Source organism: Sciurus vulgaris (assembly GCF_902686455.1).
Source record: "Sciurus vulgaris genome assembly, chromosome: 2".
NCBI classification, from domain to species: domain Eukaryota; kingdom Metazoa; phylum Chordata; class Mammalia; order Rodentia; family Sciuridae; genus Sciurus; species Sciurus vulgaris.
This window is the reverse complement of record NC_136462.1, coordinates 7558496-7575791: the sequence shown is the minus strand read 5'-3', so window position 1 is coordinate 7575791 and position 17296 is coordinate 7558496. Positions and strand designations below refer to the sequence as shown.

Genomic DNA, 17296 nt, shown 5'->3' with positions numbered 1-17296 from the left:
AAGTTCAATGAATGCACAGCATATTTTCCCTTACACTGCTGAAGTACACCTATCTATGCACATGCTCACAGAGAGCGTTCAGCACTGGGTGTATATTTTCATGACTTTCAGGGACTCTCTAAAGCACAATAGCCCCCTTAGCAAGGGACCACAGCATAGGGTATAGGCCAGGAAATTTTAAACTTGAGTACAGTGTTTTTCACTAGTTCATTTATCTCCAGTCAACCAGAGTTCAAATATATTGTGGAAAATTCAAGAAGTAACTTTTAAATTTTAAATTGTGTGCTGTTCTGAGCACTGTAATGAAATCTTGTGCCATCCACTCATCCTGACAAGGACATGGATCATCCTGTTGTTCGGTACATGTGCTACACACTTGTTAGTCACTTAGCAGCAATCTAGATTACTAGATCAACTGTCCCAATAATGCAATGTCTCTGTTCAAGTAACCCACATTTTACTTAATAACAATCTTAAAGAGTAGTAATGCTGGCAATTTTATTACTATAACTATTCTATTTTACTATTAGTTATTATTGTTAATCTCTTATTGTGCCTAATTTATAAGTTAAGCTTTATCACAGGAATGCATATAAAGGAAAAATATACATAAAGCATTGGGTACTACCTGCAGTTTCTAGTCCTGGGAAGTACTCCCCAAGGAAAAGGGGAACTAACATAAGCTGATGTCCAGCTTTTTAATCTAATTTGATGCACATTCCTAAGGGCCTTATGTATCATCAGATTTCTGCATGGAGGTGACAGCTTTATAAAAACAAGAGCTAGACACATCTTGAGCTATTCTTGTGTGGCTCTGTCAGATAGAAGGAGAGCAATGAGAAATGGAGAAGCAACTATCTGTATGTAGTCACCACTACCATGGGATGCCAAGAACCCAAAGTGACACCTTGCTCCGCCTCTTCGCAGGCCCCATTTTCAGAGGCAGGACGCAGCAGCAGCAGCAGCAGAATATGGCTCTTTGTTTCTCTGCCACTACAGCCCTGGTTAGGGGAGATGCTGCCTATTCAAGAAGACAGCCAATGTAGGATTGCTTTACTCCATCTTAAAGCACAGGGCAGGACAAGCAGACACTTGCCACAGGGGATGCCTGCCTTGAAATAAAATTCACAACTGTTAGTGCCCGAGTGAGTTTTTCTACTACATACCTTATCCTGTGCCTTTCCAACTGTGTAATCAATACAAAGAGGAAATACAAGTGAGGAGCAACAAATTACTTAAATTATAAGCTCAACGGGAAAAAAGCAATTAATTTTATGGATATGCCTCTTTTAAACATTGTTATTTTTGCATTTACTTAAAAAGCATCACATTCATTCTCAACAAGAGAGGAAGATGTGCATGTGCCTAAGATAATCTCAGGACAAGCTGGCATGTCATGTCACAGCAGCACTTGTTACATGGGACTGATTATCAATTAAGTGAATAGTTCATTCTTAAGATCTATGGAACCAGCCTAGGTGTTCTTCAACAGATGAATGGATAAAGAAAATGTGATACACACACACACACACACACACACACACACACACACAATGGAATATAACTCAGCTTTGAAGAAGAATGAAATTATGGCCTTTCAGGTAAATGAATGGAGTTGGAGAATATCATGTTAAGCAAAATAAGCCAAACTCCAAAAAACAAAAGGTGGAATGTTTTCTCTGATATGCGGATGCTAATTCACAATGGCGGGGGGCACTAAGGTAGAACAGAGTTACTTTAGATTAGGTAGAGGGGAGTTAAAGGAGGGGAAGGTATATGGAGGTAGGAAGGGTAGTAGAGTGAAATAGACATTATTACTTCATGTAAATATATGACAGCATGACCAATATGATCCTACAACATGTACAAACAGAAAAATGAGAAATTATACTCCATTTATGTATGATTTATCAAAATGCATATAGGCATTCTACTTTATATATAACTAATTAGAACAAATAAAAAATCATTTTAAAAATCTATTAATTTTTTTTTACTGATATGGATGGAACACATCTGGACCATCATGCAGGCATGTTTAGTAAAATCTGATAGGATTTGCTTCATTTTCACACAAAATACTTCAAAGTTGGATTTAAGCCACTGATTTCTATCACAAAACCGGTCATACATTGCCATGCAACAAGTCCCCACATGGAGCTGCGTTTTGGTATGTTCTGCTCTGCTTGGAGTATCTTCACAGGCTGAGGTCTCATCAGCCACTTTGAACACCAGGTTTTCCCTTCCGCCATAGGTCCTCTCTTTCTCCCTGACCCTGGTTTCACAAATAGAAATTTTACCGCCCCTTAGGGCTCTCCCATACAAGCCTTTTCTAGCATTTGGCTTAGCCACAATTTCTAACTGAGCTCCTGGACTTGGGGTGCTCAGATTCCTCAGACATCAAGTGCAGTTTGGTGTTCCACCAGCAGGTGCTGCAGCTTAGCCCTGGTATGCACTCGGAATTCCTTGAGTCTGAGGCTCCGGTTACAAACTATCTCCAAAAGGACACAATGTATGCTGAGCATCTCAAGAAAAATACAATGTAAAACCTGAAAGGACCACTGAAGATCATAAAGCCCAACTATTTGTTTGAAACAAACTCTCAGCATACTAAAGAAAGAAGGTAACCTGAACACAAGTGCCCACACTCCAAGTCCCCCACCAAGGAAACATGGGAGGAGGGCGGCACACAGGACATTTGTTTTCCAGTTTTTGACAATAACCAAAGAGAGAATGAGAGATTAAAATAAGACTATAACACAGAGAAATCTAACCATGGAATTTACAATCACTAGAAGTCAGCAGTTGTGGGATTGGAATACAAATCCTGAAGACCAGAGCGCCGCAGAAAGTTGGATGGAACATCGACACTTGTGCAGGTCCTCCCATGGACCAGGGTCACACCAGGATGCCCAGAAGGGAATAGGACTGGCTACTGCCCCAGTGACCACCAACCAGGGCAGCAGAATTTCAAGGGCAGTCAGAGGAAAAGAGCAAGAACAGGCTTCAGCTCAGATGAAGAGCTTGGCACAGGCCCCCAGGACGAGATTCTAAATGGAAACCACAACTGACAACTGCAATGGGGTTCTGGAATTTGGGTCACCCCCACACCACAACAATCTACAAATGTTTTCTCATGTCCTCAGAAAGAGTTAACAGCCACAATGCAAAAAGAAACACACCTCCCACACACACACGATGGCAGACCACAGCAATGAAAATGTTAAATATAACGTCCCCTTTCTCTGATAATGCACGTGACCAACTAAAAAGGAGAAGCCTAACATCTGATCCTGAAAAAGCACGGGGAAGATAACTGGTTTGCTACTGAAGTGGGAAGAACAACAAGTTTACAAGGTTTACATCTGCATTCACCGTGATTTACCACTGAAGGCTTTCAGAAGTAAGGAGAACATTCTAAAACTAGAAAAAGAGATGGACTCAAAAGATGACTTTCAACAAGATCACTTTTCCTTAAATCTGTTCCATTGTCCTGAATCCTACTACAAAACTCTCCTTGCCCGCAGCGCCCACCTCAGTTGCTCCTGCAGTAAACTCAATTCTAGGTGGCATGGCGCTCTACTCCAACAGGCACTTAATCTGAATCGCTGGCTAAGAACACTCTACAAAAGCTCATCTGTGTATTTTCAGTCTGTAATGAGTCCTTCTGGTGCTTATTTTTGCCAGTGTTAGTAATGGTCACATTTTCTTCTGAAAAAGAACCACAGCTGACTGACCTTACTGACAAGTTAATGCTGTGCTTCCAACACTGCATAGTGACACACCCTGAGTTCTTAGAGGTGGGGTTGTTTTCCTACAGTGTCAATCTAATTTGATAGTGAGTCACTTAACATGATTTTAAAATGACAGCAAACATTAACATCTGTATAAATTTTTAACATTTAAAAACACAAGCCCAAAAACCAACAACAGCAACTTACAGGCAACACTGGGCTTGTGACAAGTCACTGTGGGCTTAGTCCCAGTTCTGGGTCTCAAGGGTTGAAACACAAAATGGTACCAGCACAAGTGGAGCATTCCTCTGACAAGCCCTGCATGCACACGCCATGTTGAGGGTTCCATACAGGTCTGTGCATTCATCTATCCACTTAGCAACCTGGGAATTGAGGCTGCAATTACCCTGCTTCACAGGGAAGGGAAGCCCAGAGACCTGACCGAAGTGGAACAGCTAAGTGCAGGTATTGGCTGGCCAGCTGCAGAGCCCACCCTCTCAGTCACCATACTGCCCCAGGGAAAGTAGCTCCATCCGTTGTGTACTCTGAGATTCTCAAAAGAAACTATTCCTGCCACCTCCAGGACTGGAGCCAGGCCTGGTACTATGCTAGGTACTCTGATATGCAACCCAACTTGGGATGATGTTTTAATGGGTCTTAATACTTTTTTACCTTACAGATCAGGAAACAAACTCAGAGAAGTAAAGCAACTAATACCAAATCATATTTGAATAGCAAGGAAGATGCAGATCACTATGCCAATGCAGGCTTGTCTTATTACAACGCTTATGTTCTCACATGAGCAGTGGCCTCTCCCTGGGACAGATCACTCAACTACCCCCTTCAGTTCCTGGACTATGCTCAGGTGGCACTGCCCGCTTTAGGGACCACAGTCCTTTTCTTCCATCACTCATTTGATGAGATGCCAGCTACCCTGGAGAAACCACAGCATGCCACCACGTACATTTCACTTTCACCAGGCAATGCCAAGGCTCTTGGCTGGACACCTTACTCCAGATCTGCACGGTTCTGTCAAGAGTAACTTGACTCTTGCCTTTAGTTTCCTCAAGTTTTTATTTCCCTGTGCTTATGTCCTGTCTGAGCCAAACAACTCCAAACTCAGTCTTCTGTTTGTAGGTCTTTAAAAGGAAGGGTTTTTTTTGTTAAAGGGCAGTTAGCAAGAAAATAGAAATTCTAAAATACATTATTTGAGTTACAGTGAGCAGCTACATCCAGGGAGGGGCCTGTGATTAGCAAACAGGAAGACTCCACTTAACAAGTAAAGTAACTCTCAACATTGTTGGTCTAACTCTCATCAATTAGAAGGGAATGATGGTGATTTCAGAATACATGTGGGTCCAGAGGCACTTTGTCATATAAATATGAAGGGAGGCAGCTCAACGATATCACTGCTGACTCTTAGGGCGAGAGATTCCCTGTTGAGGAGGTTACCTGTATGTCACAGGAAGTTTGACAGCCTCCCGAGTAGATGCCAGGAGCAGCCCTAACTCCAGTATAATAATCAAAAATGTCTCCAAATATTGTCCAATGCCCTGAGAATCAATGATGTGAAACAAAAGAACTAATTTATGTGGCCACAGACTCATTTCGCTCTCTACTTGGTTGGAGACTTTTGACAGAAAAATATCCTGTCAGGTTCCCAAATCTTAAATATTTTTTCTAAATCTTCATACTTACTTAATTGTACAAAAAAAAAAAAAAAAGTCAACATTTGATTATCTGGTAGTTCTGCATTTGAATCTATCTTTTTGCACATTTATTAATTTTTTTCAATAAAAAAGAATCACTGTTTTAAAAAGGGACATTCATTAAGACTTTAAGAATGAGGTTACTCATTTTTCAAAAAACTTTTTATTCATTTTAAGTCATAAAAATTATTGTATTATACATTACTATATACGTTGTTATAAGTCATGTGAAAATTTTAGCACCTTTAAAAAACTTCTGAATTGAGTATGCGACCCTAACACACTTACCATGTAGAATGTGGTATGATTCAGTTACCTTAGCATCACTAAGGAATTCAGAGGCCTAGCTCTTACCTGACATGAAAGGGTTCCATCTATATGAAGAGAACTCCTTAGTGACCCGCAGCTATACACTGAAGCAAAGCTGCGCTACATGGTACCAGTGAAAGGAACAGATAAGGGAAAGCAATGATGTACCCAAACACCCATGCCCAGGCAGCACTCAGAAGACCTGCCATCACAAAATCACATGATCATCTCCATCCAGGCAGAAAAAAACCTTTGACAAAATCCAGCACTGACTCATGTAAAAAGGCCGGAGAAGGTAGGGATAGAAGGAATTTACTCAACATTGTAAAGGCTGTATACAACAAACCCAAAGCCAGCATCACATTGAACAGAGAAAAACTGAAAGCATTTCCTCTGAAAACAGAAACAAGACGAGGATGTCCTCTCTCACCACTCATAGTCAATATAGTACTTGAAAATCTAGCCACAGCAATCAGGCAAGAGAAGGAAATTAAAGGGATAAAAATAGGAAAAGAAGTAGTCAGAAAAAAAAAACCTCTACTAGTCAAAAAAAAAAAAAAACCTCTACCAGAAGACTTCTAGAGTGTATAAACAAATCCAGTAAAGTAGCAAGATGCAGATCAACAAACAAAAAATCAATAGCTTTCCTATATATCAATAATAAACCTGCTGAGAAAAAAGTCAGAAAAATAATTCCATTCACAACAGTCTCAAAATCAAAAAGAAAAAAACAACCCTAGGAATACATCTAACCAATGAGGTGAAAGACCTCTACAATGAAAACTATAGGACATTAAGAAAGAAACTGAAGACCTTAAAAGATGGAAAGACCTCCCATGATCTTGGATAGGCAAATTAATAGTGTCAAAATGGTCATACTACCAAAGTCATCTACAGATTTAATGCAATTCTTATCAAATACCAATGACATTCCTCACACAACCAGAAAAATGCCCTAAAAATGGTGTGGAAAAAAATAAAAAGACTGAGAACAGCCAAAGCAATTCTGAGCAATAAAAGCAATGCTGAGACATCACAATACTGATCTTGAATTACACTACAGAGCTATAGTAACAGAAACAGCATGGTACTGGCATTAAAACAGACAAGAAGACCAATGGAACAGAATGCAGAGACAAATCCATATAGACGTAGTCATCTGATCCTTGACGAAGTTGCCAAAAAGAGTTGGAGAAAAGACAGACTTTTAAACAAATGATACTGGGAAAACTGGATATCCATATGTAGAAGAAGGAAACTAGATCCCTATCTCTCACACTGCACACAATCAACTCAGAGTAGATTAAAGACCTAGGGATTAGACCAGAAACACCAACTACTAGAAGAGAATATAGGATCAACATTCCACTACACTGGCAACAGGCTTCGACTTCCTTAGTAAGACTCTTAAAACTCAAGAAATAAAACCAAGAATCAATAAGTGAGATGGCATCAAATTAAAAGCTTCTGTACAGCAAAAGAAACAAGTGTGAATAGCAAGTCTACAGAAGGGAGGAAATCTTTGCCAGCTACTTTTCCAACAGGGGGTTAATATCCAGACTATATAAAGAATTCAAAAAACAACATCAGAAAAACAACCTGATCAATAAATGGGGAAATGATCTAAAAAGACAATTCCCAAAAGGAATACAAATGGCCAAAAAATATATTTTTTTAAATGTTCAACATCCTTAGAATCAGGGAAATAAAAATCAAAAGTACACTGAGATTTTTGTTTAACCCCAGTTAAAATGGTAATCATCAAAAATACAAGTAACTAATGCTAGTGAAGATGCAGGTACATGTATACACATTGCTGGGACTGCAAATTAGTTCAATCACTTTGGAAATCAGTATGGAGATTTCTCGAAACACCAGGAATGGAACCACCACATGACCCAGTTATCCCACTCCTTGATATTTAAATGAAAGAACTAAAATAAGCCTACTACAGTGATAAATGCATACCAATGTTTATAGCAGTGCAATCCACAAGAGTCAAGTTATAGAGCCAGTCTAGGTACCCACTGACAGACAAAGAAAGAAAATGTGGTACGAATACACAATGTAGTTTTACTCAGTCATAAGGAAGAATGAAATTATGTTATTTGCTGGAAAAAAGGCTGGAACTGCAGAACATCATGCTAACTGAAATAAATCAGACTCAGAAAGTCAAGGGTCAAACATTTTCTCTCATATGTAGAAGCTAGAAAGGGAGGGAGGAATAAAAAAGGAATCTCAAGAAAACAGAAGGGAGACCAACAGAGTAGAAGAAGGGGATCTAGAAGGAAGGAAGAGTGGAGGGCAAGGGGAAGTCCTGGGGAATGAAATCTACCAAATTATGCTGTGTCCCTGTATGAAAATACCACCATGAGTCCTGCTTTTGTATATATTATATGCACTAATTAAAATAAGATTAACAATAATAATAATAGAAGAGAGATCTGTAGAATAGAGCAAGCAGATGGGGGAGGAAGGGGGAGTGAAAGCAGAGATAAAGGAGAATGAGATTAATCATATTATGTTATGTGCATGTACAAATATGGCATAACAAATCCCACTCTTATATATGAATAATTGTATTGCACCAATAAAGACAATGACAACACCGCCTACAACTTAACATTATTCTAGAATTTCCAGCCTGACTACAGAGCCAACCCCTCTTGGGAGGTAAGGATCCCAGCAGTTGTCAACTAATAACAGCCCAGATTTAAGAAACAGTAGTGAGGAGAGCTAATTTCCAGTTTGTCATCCAACAACAGGAAATGATGAAGATTTAAATCTGCTAACATCAGTTTTTCTTTTAGTTCTTCAAACTACAAAAACTGAGAACTAAGAATGAAAAATGAAAGCACAACCCTTCCATGTCATAAAGAGTCATACCAAACTTTAGACTGCAGGATTATAGTGTGGACTAACTGAAGAGGCCAAAGTTTGGTTTGGCCCCATCAACAGTTTTCAAATAAAGCAAACCTGGGGTGGGGCTGGGGCTGTAGCTCAGGGGTAGAGCACTTGCCTAGCACATGTGAAGCCCTGGGTTCCATTCCCAGAGCCACAAAAAGTTAATTAATTAGTAAAGCAAACCTGAAATAAAAGTTATCCACATACTGTACAACCATCCTTAATACTCCCTAAAGTTTAAAGTTTAAAAAAACAAAGTGATTTGTACTTGAGAACAAGAGTCAACTTTTCACATATTTGAAGTATTTGATGGGGGAAATACAAAGTACAGGAAGCATGCTGTAAAGTTAAACAGCAGAATGGACAACAATACCACCTGGAGAAACGAAATGAGAATACCACTCCATGCACTAAACACAGCAGGGACAGACCATTTAAGAAATAAACAAATCGGTCTGATGCAGGTTGTCGAGTTCCAAGAGAAGGAAACAGGGGCAAGCAGTTCTGGTCCCACATGCCATGGATCAGAGATAGCAGCCCAGGAGCTAATACCTGAGCACTGAGAAGAGGAAAACTGCAGACTCTCCCAGCCCTGTGGGAGACTAGGGCCCTGGCCTGAACCTTCCTAGTGCCACACACTTGGAAATGCAAGATGAGGGTGGTCAAACCAGCAAGACAGAAAGATATACTCAGGTACAGCTCCAGTGTTTGCTGCCTCCTACAGACCTTCATAACACTTTAACTTAGAATAGACGAAAATATAAACAGTGCTTTGATAAACAAACAAACCATGTTATAATTTACTAAATTATCAATATTTTACTACTAACATAGAGGAGAAACCCAAAAATGGATTCTTGTTTTCTTGGAAACTTTACACACAGAGCACCTTTTTGTATCAGATACACTTTACAGTTTTTAAGATTTCATTATTATCTTTTGTTTTCAAAAAACTTAGGAACTTTGTAACTCAGAAACAACTGCTGCTTAGCACTGGACAATGATGAAGTCAGATACACTCAAAACTGTACTGTAATGATACTTCTATAAAAATGGAAACAATGAAATGTACTTGAATATCTTTTAATATGGAAAGCAAAGTGTTTTAAGTATCCTTAACAAGATGTCAAGTGGGACATACATGCAATCAAGTCCCCTTTCCTGGCCACCCTGCTCACCTGGATGACTTTATAGAAATAGGCATACTGTCGAGCTGTGTTTTTATACTGGCTGAAGACATCATGGATAGCTTGTGTCGACTGAAGACACCGAACTTCCTCTTCTTCGAAGTAGAGGGGAGTATCATATTCACTGGGAAGGGTCTGAATGTAGGGTTGCCAGAAAGAGTTGGGGCTGGCTCGCTCACACAGGAGGTGAAAGGCCAGCGCTATGTTTCCCATGGCTTGAAGAATCCGGTCTTGAGAATACAAGGGCCCTGAGTTAACCCAGAAGTGAGCAGTATAAGTTCCACAGACTCTTTAAAAAGAATCATTCAAAACATACACGAAAATGATAGACAAAACTAAAAGATCTCATTACATTTCAAGTCATATGCATCATTATTTGGATGTAAATTGGAAAACATTTCACATGAATTTAAAGGACTATTTATCCCATTGAGAAAACAACAAAACATGGCTCTTCATGTCAAAATGGAATTTCATATATTTTGGTTACTTGCATTTGCCTTAAACAAACAGAAATTATTCTCACCCAATACCGAATTTTTAGCAGATTCAACAGTCATTAGTAATTTTCGGGGAACCCATAAAAATAACTCTTCTGCCTAGGGGAAAAAAGACACACACACAAAAAAAATAGTAGAATCATCAAAACATGTTACAACCTTCAATCCAACTCTATCTATGGTCAGAAATTGAATCACACATGAACTACAACTTAAGGTTGCATATCAGCACTTCCTTTCTAAATATCAGCTGTACTGTACAGTGTAAGCATTTATATCATAGTCAGATGAGTGGAGTAATAGTAGAAAATCTGGAAACTAAATATACCGTGTGACTATCTACACTGAGAAGGCAAAAAAAGGAACTTTCAACTTTAATTTGAAGCAAATACAACATTTGAAGTGGGGCACAAAGAGTGTTTATTTTATTCTCTGCTGTATTTATATTTCTGAGTTGTAAAAACAAAACCAAACAATTCCTCTCTCCAATGAAAACCATGTCCGCCGCTGAGAACCGCTCCCGCTGGGGAGGTGCCCCTCCTCTCCAGACTGCACAGAGCACAGCCATTACCAGCAGAAGCACAAGCCCATCAGAAGACATACTTTGGTGGACTAATATTTTTCCAAAAGTATTATCTTATTTTCTGGCAACTAGGGATTTTTTTGGCTTCTTTTTGATATGTTCTCTATGTATGTATACTGCTTAAAACATGCACACAGCTCATGGGGCAAGCTGGCACCTGATCATGTACTTTCTAGCCTCCAGAACTGTGAGAAATAAATGTCTGCTGTTTAGCTTGCCACACCCCAAAAGGACACAGGTAAGAGAGACCACAGCTGAGACATTCTGGACAGCAACTGCAGTAATGAGGCTCCCCACCTGACACACCAGAAGAGCATGTGCCATCTGGCCTTTACCAATGTCTATTATCCAAATGATTTTTATGCGTCTTGTCCCATATTATAGATTAGAAGCACCATGAAGGAAGAAACCCTGGAGTTTTTTGGAAATCTGGTCTAACAACAAAGAAGGCACCATTCACATAGGAGATATTAAATTTAATGAATACCTAATATACCAGTGTGAGGGTATCAGCATGAAGGGTTAACTTCAACTTGATCAAAACTCTGGAGGACTGGGGCCCAAACGAATAACACCCATTTCCTCCACCCAAGTTTGGAACCAAGTGAGACAGACGCACTCAAGAAATCAACAGATGGTCACCCAAAGTATCACCTGCTAAGTCCCAGAAAGACACCGACTGCCATCTAGGCACAGGCAGCACTGGCTCCAGGGTCCTCAGTGTGCCTGCCCTGTAAGGTTGGTGGGGTGGAGAGGGCAGACCAGAACAGGGCACACAGGCAACCAGCTCCCATGAAGAAAAGGCCGAGCCCAGTTCCTTCTCCCAAACAGATAGACAGATTGAGGTGGCCTTCTCCTTAGGATAGGCCTGAGTAAGAGGCCAGGGAGGTCAGGAATGACACTGCTGCTCCCTTCACATGCAAGAAAGGACCCAGCATGAAGGAAAAGCACTTCTCCTTCACCACATGCCTGGTTCTCCTCTCCTCTCCCCGTCCCCTCTGCTGCGGCATCTGAGTAGTGGTACTTTCATCCACTCAGTCACCCAGAACCGGTCAGCACCCTCGATACTGCTGGTGTTCCACCAGCCCCACCTCTGATCCATCACAAGCTCCTGCATGCTCTTCTTTGCTTTAGTTAAATCTCAAAATCCCATGAGGTGTGCTCTATGTTCTAACAGAGGCTTGGCCATGTGAAACAGCTCATGGCTCCCCAGGAGGAAGTGCTGACAGGGCTGAAGCTCTTTTAGGCCCACCTGGTCAGGTAAAGGGACTGCTGCCCACAGGAGGGGGCAGGCTGCCTGTTTGGTCACAAGGCTAAGGACAAGCCCCAGGCATCTGCCCCACACCCTGTCCCCTCGACACACCATGAGTCAAACACATTTAGACCTCCTCAGACCAACAGTTTATAAACTCACCTTGATATCTCTTGTTGCTCTCAAACCGAAGCCCTCTTCTTTGAAGTTGACCATTTCAAAACCTTCAACAGAAGCCCCGTTTTCAGAGGCCCATTTCATTAGATCAGGAAAGTAATCTTCTCTTTTTCCATCAAAAGTAACAGAAAGACCTATATTGCCCAAGTTTAGGAAACAAGAAATACTTTTAGGACACATATCACTCACACAGCTCTCAGAAAACAAAAGCAGAGCACAATGCACACCAGATCTGGTCCTAACACTTCAATCCTGAATCAAAATGAATCATACCCAGACAGTCCCAGAGCACACCTTAACAAGCTCCAGGAAAGGCAAATTAGAATTTTGAAAGCCCATCAGTCACAGAGGGACAAGTCCTGGTACTAGGTGACATGAATATTCAACATGAGGTACCATTAGGTAATGTGATGGTGAGGGGAGAAGTTTCGCAGCCACTACTGGTGGCTTTGCACAGCTGATTTCCTCTTACAAGCCTAGCAGGCCATCGCTCATATTTACACTGACTATTTAAACAAAAATCAGCAGCTCACATACGTGCCCTGGAGACCTGAGGAAGGATGGGAAAGTTCTATAGGCCTGAAGTTAAGAACAAAAGACCACAAAGATCTAAGGTAGAGCACTGTAGAACAATTCAAATGAACCAGACCTCCAGGTATCAGTGTAAACAAAACATAAAATGTGTTTTTTTAAAAAATCAAGGAAATAGACACCATTTAGATTAATGTTTTAAATACCAATTACAATCATGTGTGACTATATTTGAAGTTTCATGGCGTTACCCATGAGGAGGGATGGAATGCAATGGTATAGAACTAGGGCTCCAGCTGTATCTGTAATGTTTTATTTCTTAAAAACAAATGCAAAGGATGGAAGGGAAGTAGATGAGCAGGTGGGAAAGAAGGAAAGGAGAAATTGAGCCAAGGAAACTTTAACCATGTGCTCAATCTGGGCAGTAGATTCTTAGGCATCTGCTATTCTCTGGATTTTTTCAGCATACTTGAAATATTCAAAAAGAGGAAAAGTCATGCATAGGAAAAACCACTGTGTCCTGATGAATGCAAGGGGAAGATGGGAACTTCATTAGTACAAGGAGCTGGTGCCGTGGCATCCCACCCCCATGTAGGTGAAGTTGCCCAGCACACTGCTGTGTTATGCCAGGTGTACAGAGATACTACTAAGACAAATGAGAAGCTGGGGATTGTCTAGACAGATTTACTCTTCCCTCACTAAGACTAATGAGTGATCTCACCTGAGTGTCAGGCACAGGAAGCAGTATTTTCTCAGAAGAGAAAACTCAGGATATACAAACATTATTTGGGTGCCTATCTGGTGAGAGAGGATCAGCACCATCCACTATTTGGTGCAAGTAAACACATTATTATAAAGGAACCTATTTATCACCTGAGGCCACTTCAGCTAAAGACCACGTTTATAGATGAGCACAGCAGAGCAATAGAATATAAAATGGTGCATAAAAACAGCCCTCTTTTGACTCCCTTTCATGACACTAAGAAATGGAGTCTAAGAAGGTATTCCCACATCTTTTCCACTGCATGCTTATGTTTTCTCCTTCTACTTTATGCATGGTTCTGCATACCAATCTTCACTTTTTATGCTTTACAGAACAAAAACAATAGGTATATTGAATAAGCTTGACAAACTGACGCTTGGCCCCACTGCCAGCCTGGCTGAGACTCATTAAGATGGCTGCTAAAGCACAACACAAGGGAGGACACGGCCTAACCAATGTTTGACGAACTCTCTCTTTTAATTAATCAAGATGTGCTGGAACCGAGCATCAGTACCTGATGAGACACTAGCCAATCGGCATATTAGCTTTGTTTTGGCCATATACAGTATCATGCAGTCGTGAAACTCAAAAGGGCACAGGATGAAAACAAGATTTAAATACATATTTTACATGGTAAAAATATACAAAAGTAGTATCATTTTAGGCCCCAATGCAAAACACCCCCCCAACCCCAAAGTTAACATTTTTACCCTTTGCTTTCAGAAATGGGAATGGTCTCCCATTGTCCTCTCTCTCTCTGAGGCTCTAGAAGCTCAAATGATGTGAGACCATTACTACTCTCAAAACCCTATGACTCATGCCAAGTTTCTACAGGACATCATTAAAATATAACTTACCTTTCTGCTTTTTCCGTATTTTCTCCACCAGAGATCGGATTTGTACATACTCTTCCCATTCCTTTCCTGGGCCAGGTGCAGGACTGCTGCATTCTGTAACACAAAGGCCACAGTGCTCCTTCAACTTAACCCACTAGACTGAAGAAAAGAGGGTTTGGATTTTGTCGTTGTCTCACAGTTAAAGGACAGAGTTACTATAGTCATGATAATAAACGTGTGATGTAAAAAGCAGGAACACTTCCCAAAGCATGTGAACCCTCTGAAACCCAAAAGCAGCCCTCACTGAAATGTGCTCTGGTATCTCCATGTGAGGGCCTCGCTCACATTCAACCCATTCTTGCTGTTCTAATACTTTCCTCAGAATATACTTGTAAACCAGTAAAATCTAAAAAACTAAGCAAAGATGCAAAATATTTCCCCAGAATACCTCTAGATGGTAAAAAGAAGGCAATATTAAAAGTCAGCATAACTTCTAATTAAGCCCCACAACAATGAGTCTCTCAGGAAACCAGTCAAATTGGACATAAGGACACTACTAAACAAACACTGCACGTCCCTGTGTATGGCACTATATTAAGCACTCCGGGGGAGTTACAAAAGAGGTGACATAGTCCCTGCTCAACAAGCGGTTCAGACTCTATAACCAAAAAAACACCCCAACCAGGGTGGGTCCTTCTGGAAGGCTGCACGCTGGCTCTTTGCTTCTTAAATACCGCACCAGTTCAAGGAGAGAACCTCCCGTGCTCCTGCCGACTCCTGCCCGTTTGCCCTGCGCGGAGAAGAGCACACCTGGCAAATAACCAGCATGCGCTGGTTGGACGCTGGCTGCTGGCTGCTGGCTGCTGGCTGCTGGCTGCTGGCTGCTGGCTGCTGAGTACTATGGATGATCAGTCTGACTCATTCTTCACCAGTCAGCACTGACCGCGGCCTGGAGCAGAGCGGTGAAGATGACAGGAGCCTGTCCAAAAGCTGCCGACAGATCACCAGTAGGGCAGGTGCAACGGGGAGACGGAGGCTGGGCAGAGGGCCAGCTGAGCCCTGCAGCGGCCCAGAGGGGTCACGGGAGTATTTGGGAAGGACCTGACCCCAATTTGGTTGCTGCCTGCTTTCCATCAGGGAGGAAAAGCTGGATTTTTATCTGAAGTTTAGCTGACATATAATCTGAACCTAAGGGGTAAAGGTCAATGGAATGATCACAGTTAAATCTGAGGCATCTGTAGCACAACTTGAAGTCACAATTTTTAAGTTACCGAATCACAGCAGCTTACTAAAGTAAGCATAGGCACTCAAGATATTTAATTTCTTTAGGGCTGGGGATGTAGCTCAGTTGGTTGAGTGATTGCTTCGCAAGCACAAGTCCCTGAGTTCGATCCCCAGTGCCAAAAAAAATAAATAATTTCTTTGAACAATGAACTCTCAAGATTTCAGCATGTGAAAATCAGAAGTATTATCGTGTAAACACCGAAAATAAAGGTGAGTCATTCTAGAAGGGCTGCTCCCTGAGAGGCAGCCTGGGCTGACAGCTGGGGTGCAGCCTACATGCCCGATCTCATGAGGTCCACATCACTCTCTCAGACAGAGAACTGCGTTTGCTGAAGAACACTTGAGCCGCAGAGCTACCGTGGCTGTCTGAGGCTATACTGCTAAGAGGAGTGGAGCTTGTTTTTGACATGGGTCCCCAGGGAGGACCACAGTCTGCTGTCTGGGTTGCAGAGGCTCTGCATTTGACAGTCACCCAACCAGTAGAGTATAGTACCCCCATCTTTACAGAGGGGAAAGGCTGTAGCTGCCTGGGTCACATGGCTAACAAGCTGGGAGTGGAACCCGAGCTTGTGTGAAGGACATTGTCATCTTGGGGAGCCTGGACATGAGGAGCAGAAAAAGGCACAGCCATTGTATTCCCAGGGATAGCCAAGGGGCACTTACTCTGCAATAGTTCACTGGTCAGGTTCAAGATTTCCTTCGGAGACACAGCAGCTGTAGCCCCAGTGCCTGATTTCTGAGTTTTTACTCGACTCTTCTTACCCATTTTCTAACTACAAAAGAGAGAAGACAAAAAGAAAAAATTACATTACCAAAGAACGAAATTAAGTAATAAAATATAGTGTGGCAGCATCTTCATCTTGAGATGCTAAAATCTTACCACACATATGCCAGGTCCTGAGGTTTCCTTCCAGAAAAAGAACCATGTAAATTAGTATCTGAAGGCTCTCAAAAGGGGAAAAAAAATCTACATGGCAGTCTCTGGAAGAAAAATTCATTTCTTTTCACCTAAAGAACTACAGTAGAAGTAAACTGTACTCCAGAATTTTTAATTGTATGTATTTTATCATGTAAACTAAAATGTTTACTCCACATTACAGGGATAACAGTGATAAACATGCACTGCACACGAATGTACAAAAGACACACACCACCATAAGGACAAAGACTTAAATATTCTCTACCTACTTTCCTTTAAAAGAATCTATTCCTATGGTCTTCACAGGAAGACCACACAGAACCTGCGCTTAGATGAGGTCTCCCACTACTGTCTAGTCTAGCAGGTCAACCACCCATGAGTCCTCTATCAGTGGACACATGAGCAATGACTAGAATATGAGATAGTGTCACACAGAACTATCTAAGGAAAAATGCCTCTATGAGATGATGTTTGTCTGAAATCATTTTATAACATTAAGTCTTGAAGGAAATAAAGGATTTGGATGTATGAAGGAAGGGTTGGGCAATTCAGAGGTGGGACAGGATTGAGAAAAAAGCACGAGGCCTCTTCAAGGGAGCCGGCCAGCC

At 41.3% G+C, this 17296-nt stretch overlaps 1 protein-coding gene across 2 annotated transcripts in view; it reads right to left on the bottom strand.

Moving 5' to 3' along the window:
- The window catches only part of SETD3 (SET domain containing 3, actin N3(tau)-histidine methyltransferase), a 76136-nt gene that overhangs the window by 45341 nt on the left and 13499 nt on the right, over positions 1 to 17296 (bottom strand). Inside the window, exons 2-6 of one of the 2 annotated variants that reach the window (XM_079129505.1) lie at positions 16433 to 16542; positions 14507 to 14599; positions 12341 to 12489; positions 10370 to 10442; positions 9835 to 10091 (exon numbers count right to left, since the gene is read on the bottom strand). In XM_079129505.1, the coding sequence (XP_078985631.1) occupies positions 9835 to 10091; positions 10370 to 10442; positions 12341 to 12489; positions 14507 to 14599; positions 16433 to 16535 (675 nt within the window). In that variant the 5' untranslated portion in view covers positions 16536 to 16542. Of the gene's footprint in view, positions 1 to 9834; positions 10092 to 10369; positions 10443 to 12340; positions 12490 to 14506; positions 14645 to 16432; positions 16543 to 17296 lie in introns of those variants that run through there. The other variant, XM_079129506.1, reaches the window with a different exon arrangement.